Here is a 20,028-nt window from a genome sequence, read left to right as displayed (position 1 = left end):
ACCTGCGCTGTCATATGTACTTAGCGTTCCGGCACCTTGTGATTTACAAATGAAGCCCTGGATACATCATGACCTGCGCGAAAGAGGAAAACTATGAATTTCACCTTCTTGCTCTCTGCACATCCAAAGCCGCTCTTTTCTCTTCAGGCTCTCTCTCGCACTCACTCTCACACACACGACCCCGCCCCCCATGTCCCTCACATGGATGCTGCATTCACTGGTCAGGCACACAGTAGGAAACCAGAACATCATAACATTGTCCCATACAGAAGCTAACAGGAGTGCTACAATATAAAAGTCGCGGGCCGCACTAACATTAAACTTTCATATTAAGGTGGGGGCCACAAAATATCGTCCCGAGGGCCGCAATTGGCTCGCGGGCCGCGAGTTTGAGATCCCTGCTTTATATATATATATATATATATATCTGATGTTAAACACATGTAGGTTTGTACATAATCGCTGAATAATAAATCATTTTTCCTGCACACAACTGAAGAGTGATGATTTTTTTTTTCAAAGATTCATATATCAAACCCCTCTGAGTGGGTTTGAGTGTGTGTTTGGTTCTGTGTGTGAATGTGTGTGTGTGAGGCAGGTGTTAATCACTGATGCGTCTCACCTGTGTGTCCTAATCAAGTGATGTATAAATAGCCTGGTGGCCTCTGGGTAAAGCAGTCAGCCACTCCGCAGCAGGGCTGGGTTTTTAGTTTGCGTTCAGTGCCCCGCTCTGAAAGTGGTTTGATTCCTGTGATTTTTTTTTTGTCTTAGTACAGAACAACATGGGGAAGCCTGAGCGCATGTAAGTTTGTTTGGTCTGTTAGCAGCAACCTCCAGCCTTTGTATCACTTGTTTCTGACTGATGACCTCTTTGTTATAGTTTAGTATGGACCTTCATGATAGCTGCAGCTGTCGCCTTGGCTCCACCGAGGCCGGATCTGAAGCACAATTCGCAGTCCGGTAAGAATAACTCGCGTCAACTGACCTTATTTGACCTTGCATCAGTTTACATGCTCTGCTGACCTGACTTCTCTTCACGGCTCCACACAGGCAGCGGTCTAAAGTCAGACTGTGCAGGGAATCTAATGAGAGTCACCTTGGACAAGGCGCTCGCGGTGGGGAACCAGCTTGAGGTGGAAGCCATCAGTGAGTATGAACTCATGTTAGTGATGGTCAGATTGGTTTGTCACTGCGACGTGACCCTTGTCGTTTTTTGCGTCTGCTCTCCAGATGGCACCAAGTTTGTTGCATTGACTCCCAGCCTGGCTGCTCAGTGTGGATACAGCATGGAGTCTGACCCGTGGGGCAACACCAGAATCTACACGTCTCTGATGGGCTGCTATGTGGACAATAAGGTGTGGTGAGCTGTTATTTTCATGATAATTGTCCAGAGTCTTCAAATGGGAATGATTTCAATTTATCAGAGTAGACTACAAACCAAACCTGCAATTGGTATTTTCATTACTAGATTTTTACTTTGACGGGGACAAACTTAAAACTGTTTGTGCTGCGTCTGAATATTTATCAAATCAGCCCAGTGTGTAAAATTTGTTTACATGGCAAATTCCTAATTTATGAGTTGAAATGTTTTTTCCCTTGATTTTAGGCTTTAAACCAGGTGTTTTGTCCCAGGGACCACCATTCTGACTAGAAAGTAATCTGCGGCCCACTGATGTGCATGCGTGTGTAGAAGGAGTCTTTAACATTTGGTTTTCCATGTTGGTTTTATTTAAAAACCTCAAACAAATCTAGAAAAATGTGTAAAATATAACAGGGGGCCGCGGACCCCTGGTTGGAAACCCCTGCTTTAAACGATTGGTCAACTGCTGCCAAACATTTTACAGATGTTGATTAATGACATGCTTCCTTTCTTGTTTGCCTTTTTTAAAAATTTGTAGGATGATGAAACATTTAATGCCGGGTTGAGACTCTATATGTACCACCATGAGAATCCTTCCGATGTGGTCAATCATGATGTGACTAAGAAGTGCAGCTACACTCGCTGGGCCTCCAGAGAGATTCTCTGTGAAAGGAACTACATGGAAGTATGTCTCTTTATATTGTGTTTTTAAAAGAGCAGTTAATGAAATGTTTTTTTCTCCAGTACGGCACTTAGTGGCTGGGTAAAGTTTCCACCAAATGATTGCAATGTAATGTCCCTGACAGTGAACTGTATAAATGTTACTGAGTTTAAATCTGGCTTTCTTTTAGGTTTCACACCACATGGCTAAACCTGCTAAGGGACAAGCTGAAACCCAGATCAATGGCACTCCTGGTGTACGTTTTTAACGATTCTCTCGTCACACACTTTCTCTACCTGCACCATTTTGGTATCCCCAAACAAGTTGTTGACTCGTTTTGTCCCCTCCAGGAATCCGATGGAGCACAAGGTATTTGGAAAATGACGTTTTACACTCCTGACCCAGTTCCGATGGAGCACAAGGTATTTGGAAAATGACGTTTTACACTCCTGACCCAGTTCCGATGGTGCTGAGGGAGGCCATCCAGGCTGGCTACGCTGCCATGACCACCACCAACCGCCTGGTTGTGCGAAGCCCTTACGATACAGCAGAGACTACCTCTGAGGAGGTAAGTGACTCACCTGCTTGTTCACCGTATCAATCTCCAGTTGACTGACAGTCAACACCATGTGTAGGTGGCTGGAGTCCCAATGGCTGTTTTAAAAGTGAGTGCTTACTACAAGGCATCGGACGGTTTGCGCACGGTGAACATGGCAGCTGCTTGTCCCACAGGTGAGTCGAGGAATCTGGGCAGCATAGATTGGGTTTCAGAGTGCGGTTTAGTCAACGATTGTTTCTTCAACAGGCGGTGTCCTCTACACCGAGGGGGTGATCTCTTGGTACGTTCCTCGTCGTGTGACGCCGCTGGTAGACGGCAACTTTAAAATCCTAGAAATGTTCATGGGTATCAACGGACAAAGGCTGGATACATCTCAGATGGCTGCACGAGGGTACACACTATCTACCACCGAGTTTCACATCATCGTCGAGATCCCCGTGGGATCGCCTGATGGTTACTACAAGGTTTGGAAGTGTATAAATTTACAATGAAAGGCTCTGGTCACTGGTCCATTTTCATGATTTATTAAAGCTACCATGAATAATTGCAGAGCCATGCCCCAGATTACCAGTACCACATCACCTATAGTGTGGAGCCCATGCTGGAGGTACTGTGGAGGGCAGAGGACACCCAAGATGATACCAGATACAAGATTTTGTTCCCAATTACCACCCCTCTGATGCCCAGCCCTCCACACATCAAAGATGGTGAGTCCCACTTCTCTGGTGGAGGCTATGGGAACTTGTAGCAAAGCTAAACCTGTCACCCTCTGTTCCTCAGACACCGTTCCACAGGACAGGATGTTCACTCTGTACATAGGAACCTTTCTTCATGATGTGGCGCTCACGAACGTCACATTCTCCACTGGCGTTCTCACTGTACAGGAAAGTATGACCAGAGGCTTTTCAGTGCAAGAGTACAGCTTCTCCAATGGATCGAAGAGCTTCTCTCTGCAAGTGCCTTTCGACGCTGATGTCGTCCTGAAACATGTATGCAACTTTACAATCACATTCAGATGAACTCAACTCTGTATTTGTTTGGATGCGTTCTGTAGCTGATCTTCTTAAAATTCTGCAGAATCCTGAGCGCTTGGTTACGTCCTACTTTCTCCCTTTGGTCTTTGGATTTGTAACTCTGCCGGAAGAAACTCCCTTTGCCCTCTCGGTGGATTTGCAGGCATCTCTGCAAGATGTTGGTGAGACCATCTTTATATTTGTCACTTGACATCATGACTTTCTATAACGGCCCATGAAATGAAACATGGGAGAAACTTTTTTTCTTTCTCCAGTGCTTCCCACAATCTCTGGTTCCTGTGACCAGAATAATTTTTACATTATCGTGGAATACGGAAGTCAAGGCCCCAGTTTCCAGACCCTAGTTGGGTCCCAGCAGCTAACCCCTGAGCTGATGGAGACTTACAACTTTGCAGAAAACAACACACACTTCAGCTTTGTGGTGCAAGACAGAGCCAATGGATCAGTATTTGAGGTAAGTTACATATGAGGATTTTGAAACTGACTAACCTATTTGCACTTGGTACATTAACTTTCTGTCTTGCAGCTAACTACCGCCGACTCACTCAGAGCCAGACTTGACGTTGTCTTGGTGGACTACGTCAACTACTGGGTGCTTGCCGATCTCTCCCTGACCTGCAGTTTCCCCTACAGGATCACTGGTAAGATCACAAGTCTGGGATTTCTGCTGGTTGAATGTGAAACATCTTTTTAACAAATTGTGTGCTCCCTTTTAGGGTGCAACCCAAACGGCACAATGACCGCCCTGGTTTTTAAGTTGGAATCTGTGCCCAACCTGGACATGAGCATGCTGACTCTGACGGACCAGTCCTGCAAACCAGTTTTTTCTAATGCTCGCTTTGGTGTGTTTGCTTTCAACGTCAGTTCCTGTGGAACCACTAGAATGGTAAATTACTGCCAACTTAATCTATAAAGATTGAAAGCGCCTTTGGCAAAAATTGTAATCCTCCCTGTCTTTAGTTTTTTGACAACTTCATGCTGTATGAAAATGAGATCAGCCTCAACAACGGAGCCGCCTACATGTCACCAGTGGATCCAGAGTACAGGTAACAGTCTTAACCTGAATAATAGCTTTTTGATATATATATTTTTTTCATTCTGACATGTTCTCGTTTTTTAGGCACAAGATTTCCTGCTACTATGTGGTGAATGACACTCAGACTGTTGCCTTCAACTCTGAACCAATAAACAAACAACCTGCAGCAGAGATCGGATCAGGACAGCTGATGGTGCAGATGAGGCTCGCTGAAGGTATGTGTGAACTTCTCAGAATGGCAAACTCTTGTCCTGTTGGTACGAACACGGTCTGTCCACTTTAATTTGTGCGTCTCTTCTCCAGATTCATCGTACAACTTCTTCTACCAAGCAGAAGCTTATCCAGTAGTGAAATACCTGAGACAGCCTCTGTATTTTGAGGTGGAGCTGATGTACTCCACAGACCCAAAGCTGGAGCTCATCCTGGCGAACTGCTGGGCCACTCTGCACGAAGACGGGACGTCTCTGCCCAGCTGGGACATTATTGTGGACACGTAATGAAGCGTATCTTTTACAGAGACTGTGTCTTGACGATGATATTAAAATTGAGGTTGCTTGACTGAACTCAGAAGCTTGAATCAAAGCCTCCAATTGATTTTTAGAAGTAATTTGTTTTAAACTTGCTCCACGACCAACTGTTTGTTTCCCATCTCTCCACCAGCTGTGTGAACCGCGATGACAGCTACGTGACCGTCTTCCACCCGGTTATGATGGACACTAGAGTTGCCGTCCCGTCCCACGTCAAACGCTTCTCTATGTAGATGTTCACCTTCACCGAAGACTGAGAGGTTCTGAAAGACGAGGTAATTTAAGAACGTGAGTTACTCTCCTCCGGGCCACAAGACGAATCTTGACCCTCTGTGCCAAATCTGCCCCTGTCCTCCAGATCCACGTCCACTGTGACGCGATGGTGTGTAACGGCGACGCAGACGACTCCTGCAGGGGCCAGTGTGTGAATCCTACAGGCACGAAGCCCTACAGCCAACAAGGGGTTAAAAGAAGTGAGGCTGCACCAACTCGCATGAATATAAATCAACACTTTGCGTCGTACTGAATCTTTATCTTTTTGCTCTTTCCAGCGCAAAGAAGCACAAACTCTAGCAACCGAAGGCAGCTCTCTTCTGGACCAATCCTGTTAACTCCTCAGTCAAACTCTTGAATAAAAAAAAAATCTTAAAATGATATCCTAGTATGTTGTTCTTTGCCTAAAAGCTTTGAATGGTTCCCCAGTGTACAGCCAGTAATCGACTTTTGGCAAACTGGAGGTTTCCCTCGTTTGGGAGCGTTGTTGCAGAGTGACCAGATGAACAACAGCACTTTTTATTATCTGAAGACAAAATGCGTTGGAGCTGCAGTAAGAAGCCCTCTCCTTGTAAGAGACATTTATAACTTGTATTTACCAGAGGTGTAACGAATTACATTTACTCGCGTTACTGTAATTAAGTAGTTTTTGTGTACTTTGTAATTTGAGTAGTTTTTGAAATGGGTAATTTTACTTTTACTTAAGTAGATTTTGACTAGTATTGTACTTCGCTAGCCTGACGTTGTCAGACTCACAATTCTAGTCAGAATATGAGTCTGAGACAACTCCATTGGGCTGTGATTATGGGGCGTGTTTCAACCGACCAGGAAGTAAAATTCCTCTTCGCTCAATTGGATAGACCTACAACCAATCAGAGCAAAGTAGTATGTGACGTATGCTAAGCAACGCATTGTGAGTTATTTACTAACCCGGGTTCACACCGGATGCTTCAGCGCAGCGCCAAGCCTTGAATAACAGCTGGCTCCCATCCACTCCCATGTTAAAACTTTGTGCCGGTCACACCGGAGGCTGAAGCACCGCGAGGCAGCCTTGGCGCGGTGCTTCAGCCTCTGGTGTGACTGGCACAAAGCCGTGCAGCGATCTACTGGATCAACGGGTGATATATTAGCGCTGCCCGGCGGTTCAGCGTCGCTTCAGTGTCCGGTGTGAACAGCCAAGCGCCGGGGCGATAGGGATTAGCGCGGTGCTTTGGCGTCGCCTCCACGTTCTGTGTTCCTCTTTCAAAAATGAATCCGCTGTCGATGTCTTCTAAAACAGACTCGATGGCAAATCTCAGCTCGCCAGCGGCAGGCGTGTTTGTTAAACGAATTCAACCCGAGGGCACTGTGATGACGTGGTTGATTACGTTACCGTTGATCATGTCAATCATCGTATAAAGCCCGCCCTGACAATCTGATTGGCCTGGTCGGGCCATAATTTTTTCCCAATGGAGCGACTCCAGACCGAACTGCCCGACCAAAAATGTTGTGGGCGGGGCTAAGTTCGTCTGGCATCCAGGCTAGTACTTCGCTACATTGGAAATTACATCCGTTACTGAGTAAAAAAAAAAATGCAGTCCCCCCGCAAGACTGCATTTCTTTTCAAATAAACAACAAAGATCGCAACGACATGGTGCAAGCATTCGATTTAGACAGTGTCTCTCCTCAGGAGAAGGAAAACATTCCGTAACGTTTTAGCTAGACTTCAGATAATATGAACGTGTTCACCGTTCAAATTCATTATTAGGGCCCGAGCACCTCCGGTGGGAGGCCCTATTGAAATTAAAAGGATTATTCTGAGAATTATTAAACATGCTGTAAAAGTTTGCAGTAAATTAGAAAGTGGTTTAAATTTACATATTCTGGAGTATTTGGAAATGATAATATATTAATCTATGAACTAAAGGAAAACTTATGGAAAACTATTTTTGATGACGTATATAGACAATTCAGGTCTTGTATTTTGAGATTTGCTCATTGTGAATATTAAGTCGTTTTTCAGATCTAGACTTTTGTGAAGAAAAGCATATTTATATATACTTTATATCAGGGGTCTCAAACTCAAATTACCTGGGGGCCACTGGAGGCAGTATCTGGGTGAGGCTGGGCCGCATTACGTATTTCACAAAAAAAACTTTGCTAAAAAAATCCGTACTTCTCAAATGTCCTTATTAACAGTTATTTAACTTCAATGGGTTCTTCTGAACATGAATAGAATATTAAAGAACATGAACGGTTCTTCTGAACATGCTTTCTCTTGCCTACTTCTTGCTGCCAGATCCGGTACCTCTCGTATCGAAAAAAGTTATATTAATATGAATATTAAAAAAAGTTTTTAAAGAAATAATTAAACTAAAATATAAAAATATAATGTAATCACTAGAAAATTACAGAGCCCCTGTTGACATCGGTGGATAAATTAATAATTTGTGGCCACGCAATAACAAGATAATCTAATAAATTATATATAAAGCTTTCTTAACAACAGCATCCCATTTCATAAAATAATAACAAATGCAGACTTCTAAGATGGACCAAAATAATTATGCACAGCTTCATGTACAGTCTGTGGCTCGGTGCGTAAATGTCCCCACCAGAGGATGAGGGAATTTAAATCATTAAAATTCATCCACACATATCAGGTGTAAATAATAATGTAAAACAGCCCAGACTGTAAAATGTAGATATTAGCTCAATGACGTGTTATAAACTGCTGCGGTTTAGAATAGGGATGCATGCCGATATGGAAATTCTTGGCCGATACCGATACCGATATTTAAAATAACAATCTGGCCGATAGCCGATACCGATATTTGTTTATTTTCTTTTTGTTGTTATTCATTCACCCTTTTGTGCCAGAAAAATAATTAAATCATTATTTAAAAAGCACTATTCATCACTTATCTTTTAATGAGCACAAATTGAATCAGATTTATGAAACAATCTCTGATTTAACTAAACTTTATTTAACAGAGACATATTAGGCCCATTTTACCGCAAGTTGAAATGGTTCCTTGGGATCTTAATGAAATGTCTAACATATTTTGGTCAAAATACCACAAGGATAATTTAAAACAGCACCTTTTTACCCTGTCTAAAACAGCCCTGTTAAAGTATCATTATAGAGAACGCTCTTCTCATTGATTTACGGTAGCAGTATTGCCCGTTTATTAGATGTGTTACGGCTTCTGTGTGTATAACGTATGTTGTCAATTCCCTTGTTACCTGTGCATGAGACGGATGAATAGAGCCGGTGCACATGAGAATAAAGTACTTAAACAGACGCTATGCTCATACTTTTTACGCCAAGTTACACTGCGTGAGTCAAGATAACTTAACAAGCCCTCCTCAGTTTTACCTGTTTTGAGTGTCGGGCAGAAATCACATCGCGTCAACACCCACCGTGGCCCTTCGCGATGCTTGTTTTAATTAAACAGTCGGATTCCCCTGGTCCGCACCAGTTTTCAGTCAGCTGCTAGGCGCCAGCCGGAGGGTTCCCCCAGCGGTAGTGATGGGAAGTTCGGATCTTTTTACCGTGTCGGTTCTTTGAATCTCGTTCAGTAAAATGAACGAATCTCTTTTTGAGTCATTCGTTCGTTTCAAGGGGGGGTGCAAACGATCCAAAGACTCGTACCCGGCAGATGAACGAATCGTTCAACTCCCGACCGTGTGTTTGGATCAATGATCGGGTTCAACTGCCCACAGAGTCTTCGGCCAACGTGTCGGCCACACAGAGCGAGCTCATCTCGCCGGTGACCGCGGTGCGGTAGGCGCACAAGAAAATCGCCCGGCACCTCCATACCGCTGCACGTCCACCCGGACATGAACAGGAATCTATGGAGCTGCTGATTCGCACGCTGCCAGCACATCCAGCTGGCCCGCCGCATCCGCGGACACAGAGCTTAAACTGCTGCTGATCCACTGACTATAACACCGCCGCATTCAAATAAAAATGTGGGAAAGAATATTGTACAGTATCTAATATTGTGTTGGTCATATTTAAATCATTCATTATTTTTTTTTGGGGGGGGAAGAGAGGATAAAATAAAAGAATCGCATATTAAATCTTAATCGTTCAGCCCTATTCACAAGTCATAATGACTGGTTTTGTTATTTTCACTTTACATTTACACTTACAGTTTAGTGCAGTGTAATTATTTCCCGTGATAATTAAATGCCAGTGTGACAATAAATGACAATTTAAAACCATACAAACTGTCATGTTTTACTGTATTTAATAGAGGAGGTTTTCTTAAAAAATATATGATCTGCCACACACGAGCTGTCAGTCATGGCTGCTTTTTAACAGCGGTCACGCGAAAGGGGATGAGGTAACTGTTTCCTCTTCTGAGCCTATGGAGGTCACGTAGAAAATGATCCAAAGACTCGTACCCGGCAGATGAACGAATCGTTCACCTCCCGACCGTGTCTTCAGATCAGTGTTTCGTTCTTCTGCCAACAGAGTCTTCGGATCAGTGATTCGTTCTTCTGCCGGATACGAGTCTTTGGATCCTTTTTCACGTGACCTTCATCAGCCTATGCAACAGTCCCGATGCGCGCCCACGAGAAAATGAACGAATCTCTCTTTGAGAGGACTCGTTACTCCCGAGTCCTTGTAAGGATTTGTTCAAAACGAACGAATCGTTCACGACCGACACATCACTAACCAGCGGTCGCCGTAGCTGAGGTGATCCGCGAGAAGGGCCCGACACGCGTCCAGAGTGGCCGCCGCTGACCGCGTACCCAGTCCCCTCCCCGCCTTCCGCGCCGGCGCCGTGAGGTGCCACCGGATGAGGACCTCCCGGTGCCGCACACTGAGCCTCCGGCGGAGCGGAGAGGAGGGCGACGGAGCGACTGCTCCCCCAGCCGCGGCACGTGCCCAGCGGTTTTACCACAAATATGAACATCGGCCAATGATATCGGTGAAAGTCAAGTTTATTACCGATAAGCCGATATCAGTAAACGAGGCGAATATCGGCCGCTACCGATGTTCGGCCGATATATCGGTGCATCCCTAGTTTAGAATAATCCGTCTGCGTAAAGAAGCTCCCAAAACCTCACAGCGCAGCGTGTGCGTGAAGGAGCCGTGGTGTCCCTTGAATTTGCCTTCAATTTAACAAAGTGTGTGTGTGTGTGTGTGTGTTCCGTTCGTTTTCTCCGCTGGACACAGAAGTCGCCTTTGCTCAAGATGCCACTTTATTAATCACTGACACAAAGACTGATACCGTCACTGCAGTAGAGCCTAAATAAGTCCCACTGCATTGTAAGTGGCATGTGTGTGCTGTCTTAAGCGTCGTTTTATGTGCCTTCCGGGACCTGTGCTCGTCGTACCTGCGTAATAAATGAATAATAAATCATTTTTCCTGCACACAACTGAAGAGTGATGATTTTTTTTTTCAAAGATTCATATATCAAACCCCTCTGAGTGGGTTTGAGTGTGTGTTTGGTTCTGTGTGTGAATGTGTGTGTGTGTGAGGCAGGTGTTAATCACTGATGCGTCTCACCTGTGTGTCCTAATCAAGTGATGTATAAATAGCCTGGTGGCCTCTGGGTAAAGCAGTCAGCCACTCCGCAGCAGGGCTGGTTTGTTAGTTTGCGTTCAGTGCCCCGCTCTGAAAGTGGTTTGATTCCTGTGATTTTTTTTTTTGTCTTAGTACAGAACAACATGGGGAAGCCTGAGCGCATGTAAGTTTGTTTGGTCTGTTAGCAGCAACCTCCAGCCTTTGTATCACTTGTTTCTGACTGATGACCTCTTTGTTATAGTTTGGTATGGACCTTCATGATAGCTGCAGCTGTCGCCTTGGCTCCACCGAGGCCGGATCTGAAGCACAATTCGCAGTCCGGTAAGAATAACTCTCGTCAACTGACCTTATTTGACCTTGCATCAGTTTACATGCTCTGCTGACCTGACTTCTCTTCACGGCTCCACACAGGCAGCGGTCTAAAGTCAGACTGTGCAGGGAATCTAATGAGAGTCACCTTGGACAAGGCGCTCGCTGTGGGGAACCAGCTTGAGGTGGAAGCCATCAGTGAGTATGAACTCATGTTAACGATGGTCAGATTGGTTTGTCACTGCGACGTGACCCTTGTTGTTTTTTGCGTCTGCTCTCCAGATGGCACCAAGTTTGTTGCATTGACTCCCAGCCTGGCTGCTCAGTGTGGATACAGCATGGAGTCTGACCCGTGGGGCAACACCAGAATCTACACGTCTCTGATGGGCTGCTATGTGGACAATAAGGTGTGGTGAGCTGTTATTTTCATAATTGTCCAGAGTCTTCAAATGGGAATGATTTCAATTTATCAGAGTAGACTATAAACCAAACCTGCAATTGGTATTTTCATTACTAGATTTTTACTTTGACAGGGACAAACTTAAAACTGTTTGTGCTGCGTCTAAATATTTATCAAATCAGCCCAGTGTGTAAAATTTGTTTACATGGCAAATTCCTAATTTATGAGTTGAAATGTTTTTTCCCTTGATTTTAGGCTTTAAACCAGGTGTTTTCAACTGGTTTTGTCCCAGGGACCACCATTCTGACTAGAAAGTAATCCGCGGCCCACTGATGTGCATGCGTGTGTAGGAGTCTTTAACATTTGGTTTTCCATGTTGGTTTTATTTAAAAACCTCAAACAAATCTAGAAAAATGTGTAAAAAAACAAACTGGGGCCGCGGACCCCTGGTTGAAAACCCCTGCTTTGAACGATTGGTCAACTGCTGCCAAACATTTTACAGATGTTGATTAATGACATGCTTCCTTTCTTGTTTGCCTTTTTTAAAAATTTGTAGGATGATGAAACATTTAATGCCGGGTTGAGACTCTATATGTACCACCATGAGAATCCTTCCGATGTGGTCAATCATGATGTGACTAAGAAGTGCAGCTACACTCGCTGGGCCTCCAGAGAAATTCTCTGTGAAAGGAACTACATGGAAGTATGTCTCCTTATATTGTGTTTTTAAAAGACCAGTTAATGAAATGGTTTTTTTTCTCCAGTACGGCACTTAGTGGCTGGGTAAAGTTTCCACCAAATGATTGCAATGTAATGTCCCTGACAGTGAACTGTATAAATGTTACTCTGAGTTTAAATCTGGCTTTCTTTTAGGTTTCACACCACATGGCTAAACCTGCTGAGGCTAAGGGACAAGCTAAAGCTGAAACCCAGATCAACGCCACTCCTGGTGTACGTTTTTAACGATTCTCTCGTCACACACTTTCTCTACCTGCACCATTTTGGTATCCCCAAACAAGTTGTTGACTCGTTTTGTCCCTTCCAGGAATCAGATGGAGCACAAGGTATTTGGAAAATGACGTTTTACACTCCTGACCCAGTTCCGATGGTGCTGAGGGAGGCCATCCAGGCTGGCTACGCTGCCATGACCACCACTAACCGCCTGGTTGTGCGAAGCCCTTACGATACAGCAGAGACTACCTCTGAGGAGGTAAGTGACTCACCTGCTTGTTCACCGTATCATCCTCCACTTGACTGACAGTCAACACCATGTGTAGGTGGCTGGAGTCCCAATGGCTGTTTTAAAAGTGAGTGCTTACTACAAGGCATCGGACGGTTTGCGCACGGTGAACATGGCAGCTGCTTGTCCCACAGGTGAGTCTCGAGGAATCTGGGCAGCATAGATTGGGTTTCAGAGTGCGGTTTAGTCAACGATTGTTTCTTCAACAGGCGGTGTCCTCTACACCGAGGGGGTGATCTCTTGGTACGTTCCTCGTCGTGTGACGCCGCTGGTAGACGGCAACTTTAAAATCCTAGAAATGTTCATGGGTATCAACGGACAAAGGCTGGATACATCTCAGATGGCTGCACGAGGATACACACTATCTACCACCGAGTTTCACATCATCGTCGAGATCCCCTTGGGATCGCCTGATGGTTACTACAAGGTTTGGAAGTGTATACATTTACAATGCAAGGCTCTGGTCACTGGTCCATTTTCATGATTTATTAAAGCTACCATGAATAATTGCAGAGCCATGCCCCAGATTACCAGTACCACATCACCTATAGTGTGGAGCCCATGCTGGAGGTACTGTGGAGGGCAGAGGACACCCAAGATGATACCAGATACAAGATTTTGTTCCCAATTACCACCCCTCTGATGCCCAGCCCTCCACACATCAAAGATGGTGAGTCTCACTTCTCTGGTGGAGGCTATGGGAACTTGTAGCAAAGCTAAACCTGTCACCCTCTGTTCCTCAGACACCGTTCCACAGGACAGGATGTTCACTCTGTACATAGGAACCTTTCTTCATGATGTGGCGCTCACGAACGTCACATTCTCCACTGGCGTTCTCACTGTACAGGAAAGTATGACCAGAGGCTTTTCAGTGCAAGAGTACAGCTTCTCCAATGGATCGAAGAGCTTCTCTCTGCAAGTGCCTTTCGACGCTGATGTCGTCCTGAAACATGTATGCAACTTTACAATCACATTCAGATGAACTCAACTCTGTATTTGTTTGGATGCGTTCTGTAGCTGATCTTCTTAAAATTCTGCAGAATCCTGAGCGCTTGGTTACGTCCTACTTTCTCCCTTTGGTCTTTGGATTTGTAACTCTGCCGGAAGAAACTCCCTTTGCCCTCTCGGTGGATTTGCAGGCATCTCTGCAAGATGTTGGTGAGACCATCTTTATATTTGTCACTTGACATCATGACTTTCTATAACGGCCCATGAAATGAAACATGGGAGAAACTTTTTTTTTCTCTCCAGTGCTTCCCACAATCTCTGGTTCCTGTGACCAGAATAATTTTTACATTATCGTGGAATATGGAAGTCAAGGCCCCAGTTTCCAGACCCTAGTTGGGTCCCAGCAGCTAACCCCTGAGCTGATGGAGACTTACAACTTTGCAGAAAACAACACACACTTCAGCTTTGTGGTGCAAGACAGAGCCAATGGATCAGTATTTGAGGTAAGTTACATATGAGGATTTTGAAACCGACTAACCTATTTCCACTTGGTACATTAACTTTCTGTCTTGCAGCTAACTACCGCCGACTCACTCAGAGCCAGACTTGACGTTGTCTTGGTGGACTACGTCAACTACTGGGTGCTTGCCGATCTCTCCCTGACCTGCAGTTTCCCTTACAGGATCACTGGTAAGATCACAAGTCTGGGATTTCTGCTGGTTGAATGTGAAACATCTTTTTAACAAATTGTGTGCTCCCTTTTAGGGTGCAACCCAAACGGCACAATGACCGCCCTGGTTTTTAAGATGGAATCTGTGCCCAACCTGGACATGAGCATGCTGACTCTGACGGACCAGTCCTGCAAACCAGTTTTTCATAATGCTCGCTTTGGTGTGTTTTCTTTCAACGTCAGTTCCTGTGGAACCACTAGAATGGTAAATTACTGCCAACTTAATCTATAAAGATTGAAAGCGCCTTTTGCAAAAATTGTAATCCTCCATGTCTTTAGTTTTTTGACAACTTCATGCTGTATGAAAATGAGATCAGCCTCAACAACGGAGCCACCTACATGTCACCAGTGGATCCAGAGTACAGGTAACAGTCTTAACCTGAATAATAGCTTTTTGATATATTTTTTTTTTTTCATTCTGACATGTTCTCGTTTTTTAGGCACAAGATTTCCTGCTACTATGTGGTGAATGACACTCAGACTGTTGCCTTCAACTCTGAACCAATAAACAAACAACCTGCAGCAGAGATCGGATCAGGACAGCTGATGGTGCAGATGAGGCTCGCTGAAGGTATGTGTGAACTTCTCAGAATGGCAAACTCTTGTCCTGTTGGTACGAACACGGTCTGTCCACTTTAATTTGTGCGTCTCTTCTCCAGATTCATCGTACAACTTCTTCTACCAAGCAGAAGCTTATCCAGTAGTGAAATACCTGAGACAGCCTCTGTATTTTGAGGTGGAGCTGATGTACTCCTCAGACCCACAGCTGGAGCTCATCCTGGAGAACTGCTGGGCCACTCTGCACGAAGACAGGACGTCTCTGCCCAGCTGGGACATTATTGTGGACGGGTAATGAAGCATATCTTTTACAGAGACGGTGTCTTGACGATATTAAAATTGAGGTTGCTTGACTGAACTCAGAAGCTTGAATCAAAGCCTCCAATTGATTTTAGAAGTAATTTGTTTTAAACTTGCTCCACGACCGTTTGTTTCCCATCTCTCCACCAGCTGTGTGAACCGCGATGACAGCTACGTGACAGTCTTCCACCCGGTTATGATGGACACTAGAGTTGCCGTACCGTCCCACGTCAAACGCTTCTCTATGCAAATGTTCACCTTCACTGAAGACGGAGAGGTTCTGAAAGACGAGGTAATTTAAGAACGTGAGTTGCTCTCCTCCGGGCCACAGGACGAATCTTAACCCTCTGTGCCAAATCTGCCCCTGTCCTCCAGATCCACGTCCACTGTGACGCGATGGTGTGTAACGCAAACGGCGACGCAGATGACTCCTGCAGGGGCCAGTGTGTGAATCCTACAGGCACGAAGCCCTACAGCCAACAAGGGGTTAAAAGAAGTGAGGCTGCACCGACTCGAATGACTATAAATCAACACTTTGAGTCGTACTGAATCTTTATCTTTTTGCTCTTTCCAGCGCAAAGAAGCACAAACTCCAGCAACCGAAGGCAGCTCTCTTCTGGACCAATCCTGTTAACTACTCAGTCAAACTCTTGAATAATAAAAAAATCTTAATGATATCCTAGTATGTTGTTCTTTGCCTAAAAGCTTTGAATGGTTCCCCAGTGTATAGCCAGTAATCGACTTCTGGCAAACTGGAGGTTTCCCTCGTTTGGGAGAGTTGTTGCAGAGTGACCAGATGAACAACAGCACTTTTTATTATCTGAAGACAAAATGCATTGGAGCTGCAGTAAGAAGCCCTCCCCTTGTAAGAGACATTTATAACTTGTATTTACCAGAGGTGTAACGAATTACATTTACTTGCATTACTGTAATTAAGTAGTTTTTGTGTACTTTGTAATTTGAGTAGTTTTTGAAATGGGTAATTTTACTTTTACTTAAGTAGATTTTGACTGAAGTATTGTACTTCGCTACATTGGAAATTACATCCGTTACTGAGTAAAAAAAAAAAACAGTTCAGGGCGCAAGGCAATTCTCACTGCAGTGGTAGATGCTGCATAGAGTGGATGAGGTTCCCTCACATGCATGTTTAACATATGAAAACTGATCGTAAAGTTCACTGTTCACGAAAAATATGCGCGACATGCACAACACTGCACAGGGAGCCGCGGGTTGCCGACCCCTGGCTCCGGGGAAAGAGCGATTTGTTTACTTCTCTGCCGTTAAAGAGATGCGGACGTCAAAGCATTAGTTCAGCTATAATATTAGTTCCGCCTCGCATTTTCCCCTCCCGGTCGCGCCCCCCCCCCCCACAAGACTGCATTTCTTTTCAAATAAACAACAAAGATCGCAACGACATGGTGCAAGCATTCGATTTAGACAGCGTCTCTCCTCAGGAGAAGGAAAACATTCCGTAACGTTTTAGCTAGACTTCAGATAATATGAACGTGTTCACCGTTCAAATTCATTATTAGGGCCCGAGCACCTCCGGTGGGAGGCCCTATTGAAAGGATTATTCTGAGAATTTTTAAACATGCTGTAAAAGTTTGCAGTAAATTAGAAAGTGGTTTAAATTTACATATTCTGGAGTATTTGGAAATGGGCTTGGCAAAATTGCTCAACAGCGCCACCTACGGAAAAGCCCCTCATTTAGCATTCACCGATCCTCACGAAAATCAAGACAGTTATGTATCCTGACCAGATGCACAAAAAAGCCTCAAGGACCATTATGAAAAAATTAACAGGAAGCCCGCCAATTTGGATTAAGTGGCCATTTTGGTCATATTCCATATTTTTACTTTGATGTACTTCTTGTAGAGTTTTCACCATATCAACTTAAAATTTATACGAGTGTCATCACAACAAAATGGAGATCAAAAGTTATTGAAAGATCAACTTTTAGTCATACCGTCTGACCGTGGCGTAGCGTCAAAGTTTGATGAAACGCCATCAAAACACGAGCTTCTCTATCTCAGACATATTTGGTCCAATCGACTCCAAACTATACATGTAAGACAAGAGTCGCGACCTGAAGACATCTAAAAAGAAATCGTGACTTAAAATCACAGCGCCTCCTGGTGGCAGCAGGAAATGTCTTGTTTTTGGTACATTTTACACTTGGATGTATTTCTCCTCATCCACTTTGTGAAACCATGTCAAACTGTGTCAAATGGGTCTCAAGACATTGATAATGTAGGCTTACGATTACTGTGACTTTTCATAATGCGGATTATTAATGGCGTGTCATCAAAGTTCAACTCGGCATGACACACGAAATTGCTGTAACTTCCGTGTTCATGGGTCCAGTTCCCTCAAACTACATGTGTGTATCAACAGCCCACCCTTGACGATATACAGATAGTTTTAAGGAATGGGCGTATCAAAATAACTGACTAGCGCCCCCTAAAGTGCAGCCCCGGCACTACGATTGGTCTACATCTACAAAAATCGATAGGGACATGTGTCTTAGAATGACAAAGAAATAAGTCTCTTGGACAGATATGCTAAACCACACAGGAAGCCCGCCATTTTGGATTTGGTAGCCATTTTGGCCATATTCCACACTTTTACTTTGATGTACTTGTTGTAGAGCTTTCATCAGATCAACGTGAAATTTAGTTGAGTGTCATCACAACAAGATGGAGATGAAAAGTTATTAAAAGATCGATTTCTTGTCTCACGGTGTGACCTTGGCGTGACGTCAAAGTTTGATTACACGCCATTCAAACATGACCTTCTGTATCTTGGACATATTTGGTCCAATCCAGTCCAAACCAGACATGTAAGACAAGAGTCGCGACCTGATGACTTCTACAAAGACACCATGATTTAAAATGATAGGACCACCTGCTGGCTACAGAAAGTGAGGCGTTTATCCTTGCTGCAGTGCCCAAACGCATGTAACACGGAGACGAGCGCTTGGTCATCGAACGCTCTTTCTTCAACGACCACAACAGACTTGAAATCGCCTGTGCTCGGTCCCGTTAGTGCAACGTAGCCCTAGTTTATCATTATGTTGCGTTCAGTTCAACGTTCTCATAAAAATGTCTTCAATGAACGCGTTCTCTTGAACGCGTTCATGAACAACACTGCCTGAAACTCAACCTGGCCTACCTGCCCCTGACACCTGCGAGCCACTCTTCAGCTGTGCTTGATTGCTGTTCACTGCAAAGCGAGCCCGGATGAGCTCTACTCACCTTGAAAATCAGCTGCTGCTCAAACTCAACAAGAAGTTTGTAGACTAGTGCTCTAAAGGTGGGCCAAAGTTTAACCAAAAGTTTAAATATACAGTGGGACAGTGGCATTTAAACTTTATTTTAGCTGTCATGTGATTCATGTCTTGACATGTCCTCCCAAAAGTTCTTAAATGTTGTGTTGACATGTTAAATGTTTAATGTTTGACATATTTAATGTCATTGCCCTATATTTGTAAAGATTCTCCTTTAATTAAAAATTACGGTTTTGGGATTGGATTTATGACACCTTGTCCTTTTTGCACTGTATAGGAGCGGCCCCAATCAAGTTGTTGGAAGTAACTAAGTAACTTTTACTTAAAGTACAGTTTAAATGGGTACTTTTACTCGTACTTGAGTAAAATTTCATCAAAGTAAAGGTACTTTTACTTGAGTACAATATTTCAGTACTTTTTACACCTCTGGTATTTACATACACCAAATGTTTAAGACTTGAGCTGTTTTATGGTCGGAACTGTTTATGACGTGAATAAGGTGAGACCTTTTGTGACTTAATTACCCATCAAAGGAAATAGTGTATGTCTTCTTATCACCTAAGGAAACACATGTGAATCAGCTGCTAATGTTTTGATTCCTCTCCTTCCCCCACCATGGAACCTGTCTGGATTGGTTCAGAGGGACAGCCCTCAGTCCTCCTATATAAGATCAGTGTTTATGACTGTTCTGCATCCTCACTCTGAGACCCTTGTGGTTTCCCCTGTGTTGATCCTTTCTGCAGAAAGCCCCTTATTAAATACACGTAGATAACTTTGTTGTTTCCAGCCTCTTTTATCTCCAGATTTCCATCACACTTTTCAGTCAAGTGGTTGTTCTCTGCAGAACATGTTGGCATAATTTCATTGTGTACATCACCTGCACAATAGTTCACTCCACTGTCAAAATCGTACAGGCACATAATACCATGAAAAACATCATGGTATATACTGTAATGATATCTTTGATCATCGGCTTAATTTTCAGGTGCAACTAGAACTTTAGTACTCAAGGTTGAGTCTCACACATCTGATCACCAATCACACAGTAAGTTTACAGTTTCTCAATTGCTTTGGGTCATTTCACGAAACAGAAATGACATTCTAAGAGCTCTAAGTGCAATTGGCAAAATAGCCCATATGGTTCAGCACAACTACATAGATCACCTTCAAAAGGTCATATATCACTGCCAAATTTTAGTTTTGATGTGCTTATTGTTTGACAGTATATTGTGCTGTACACATTTTCTGTTACTGTAACAATTTCCATGGCAGTATGAGTGCAATG

At 44.0% G+C, this 20,028-nt stretch overlaps 2 protein-coding genes across 2 annotated transcripts; both read left to right on the top strand.

The window, feature by feature from the left end:
• Positions 1-782: 782 nt before the first annotated feature.
• Positions 783-5,808, top strand: LOC128460658 (uncharacterized). The gene is given in 22 exon segments (XM_053445902.1): positions 783-802; positions 881-960; positions 1,051-1,146; positions 1,231-1,355; positions 1,899-2,045; positions 2,212-2,277; positions 2,372-2,390; positions 2,444-2,589; positions 2,657-2,753; positions 2,827-3,044; positions 3,131-3,287; positions 3,361-3,569; positions 3,658-3,775; positions 3,869-4,068; positions 4,141-4,255; positions 4,331-4,500; positions 4,575-4,660; positions 4,735-4,865; positions 4,954-5,143; positions 5,311-5,452; positions 5,536-5,650; positions 5,729-5,808. Coding segments are annotated over 22 exon segments (2,727 nt in total).
• Positions 5,809-11,115: 5,307 nt separating this feature from the next.
• LOC128460657 (uncharacterized) lies at positions 11,116-16,111 on the top strand. Its single transcript, XM_053445901.1, has 21 exons — positions 11,116-11,135; positions 11,214-11,293; positions 11,384-11,479; positions 11,564-11,688; positions 12,238-12,384; positions 12,555-12,632; positions 12,727-12,891; positions 12,959-13,055; positions 13,131-13,348; positions 13,435-13,591; positions 13,665-13,873; positions 13,962-14,079; positions 14,173-14,372; positions 14,445-14,559; positions 14,635-14,804; positions 14,879-14,964; positions 15,040-15,170; positions 15,259-15,448; positions 15,608-15,749; positions 15,833-15,953; positions 16,032-16,111. Exons 1-21 carry the CDS (start codon positions 11,116-11,118, stop codon positions 16,109-16,111), a joined length of 2,745 nt encoding a protein of 914 aa, XP_053301876.1.
• Positions 16,112-20,028: the final 3,917 nt, after the last annotated feature.

Source organism: Pleuronectes platessa, chromosome 17, assembly GCF_947347685.1.
Source record: "Pleuronectes platessa chromosome 17, fPlePla1.1, whole genome shotgun sequence".
NCBI lineage: Eukaryota > Metazoa > Chordata > Actinopteri > Pleuronectiformes > Pleuronectidae > Pleuronectes > Pleuronectes platessa.
The sequence above is the reverse complement of the archived record's forward strand: the minus strand, read 5'-3'. Positions and strand labels throughout refer to the sequence as shown.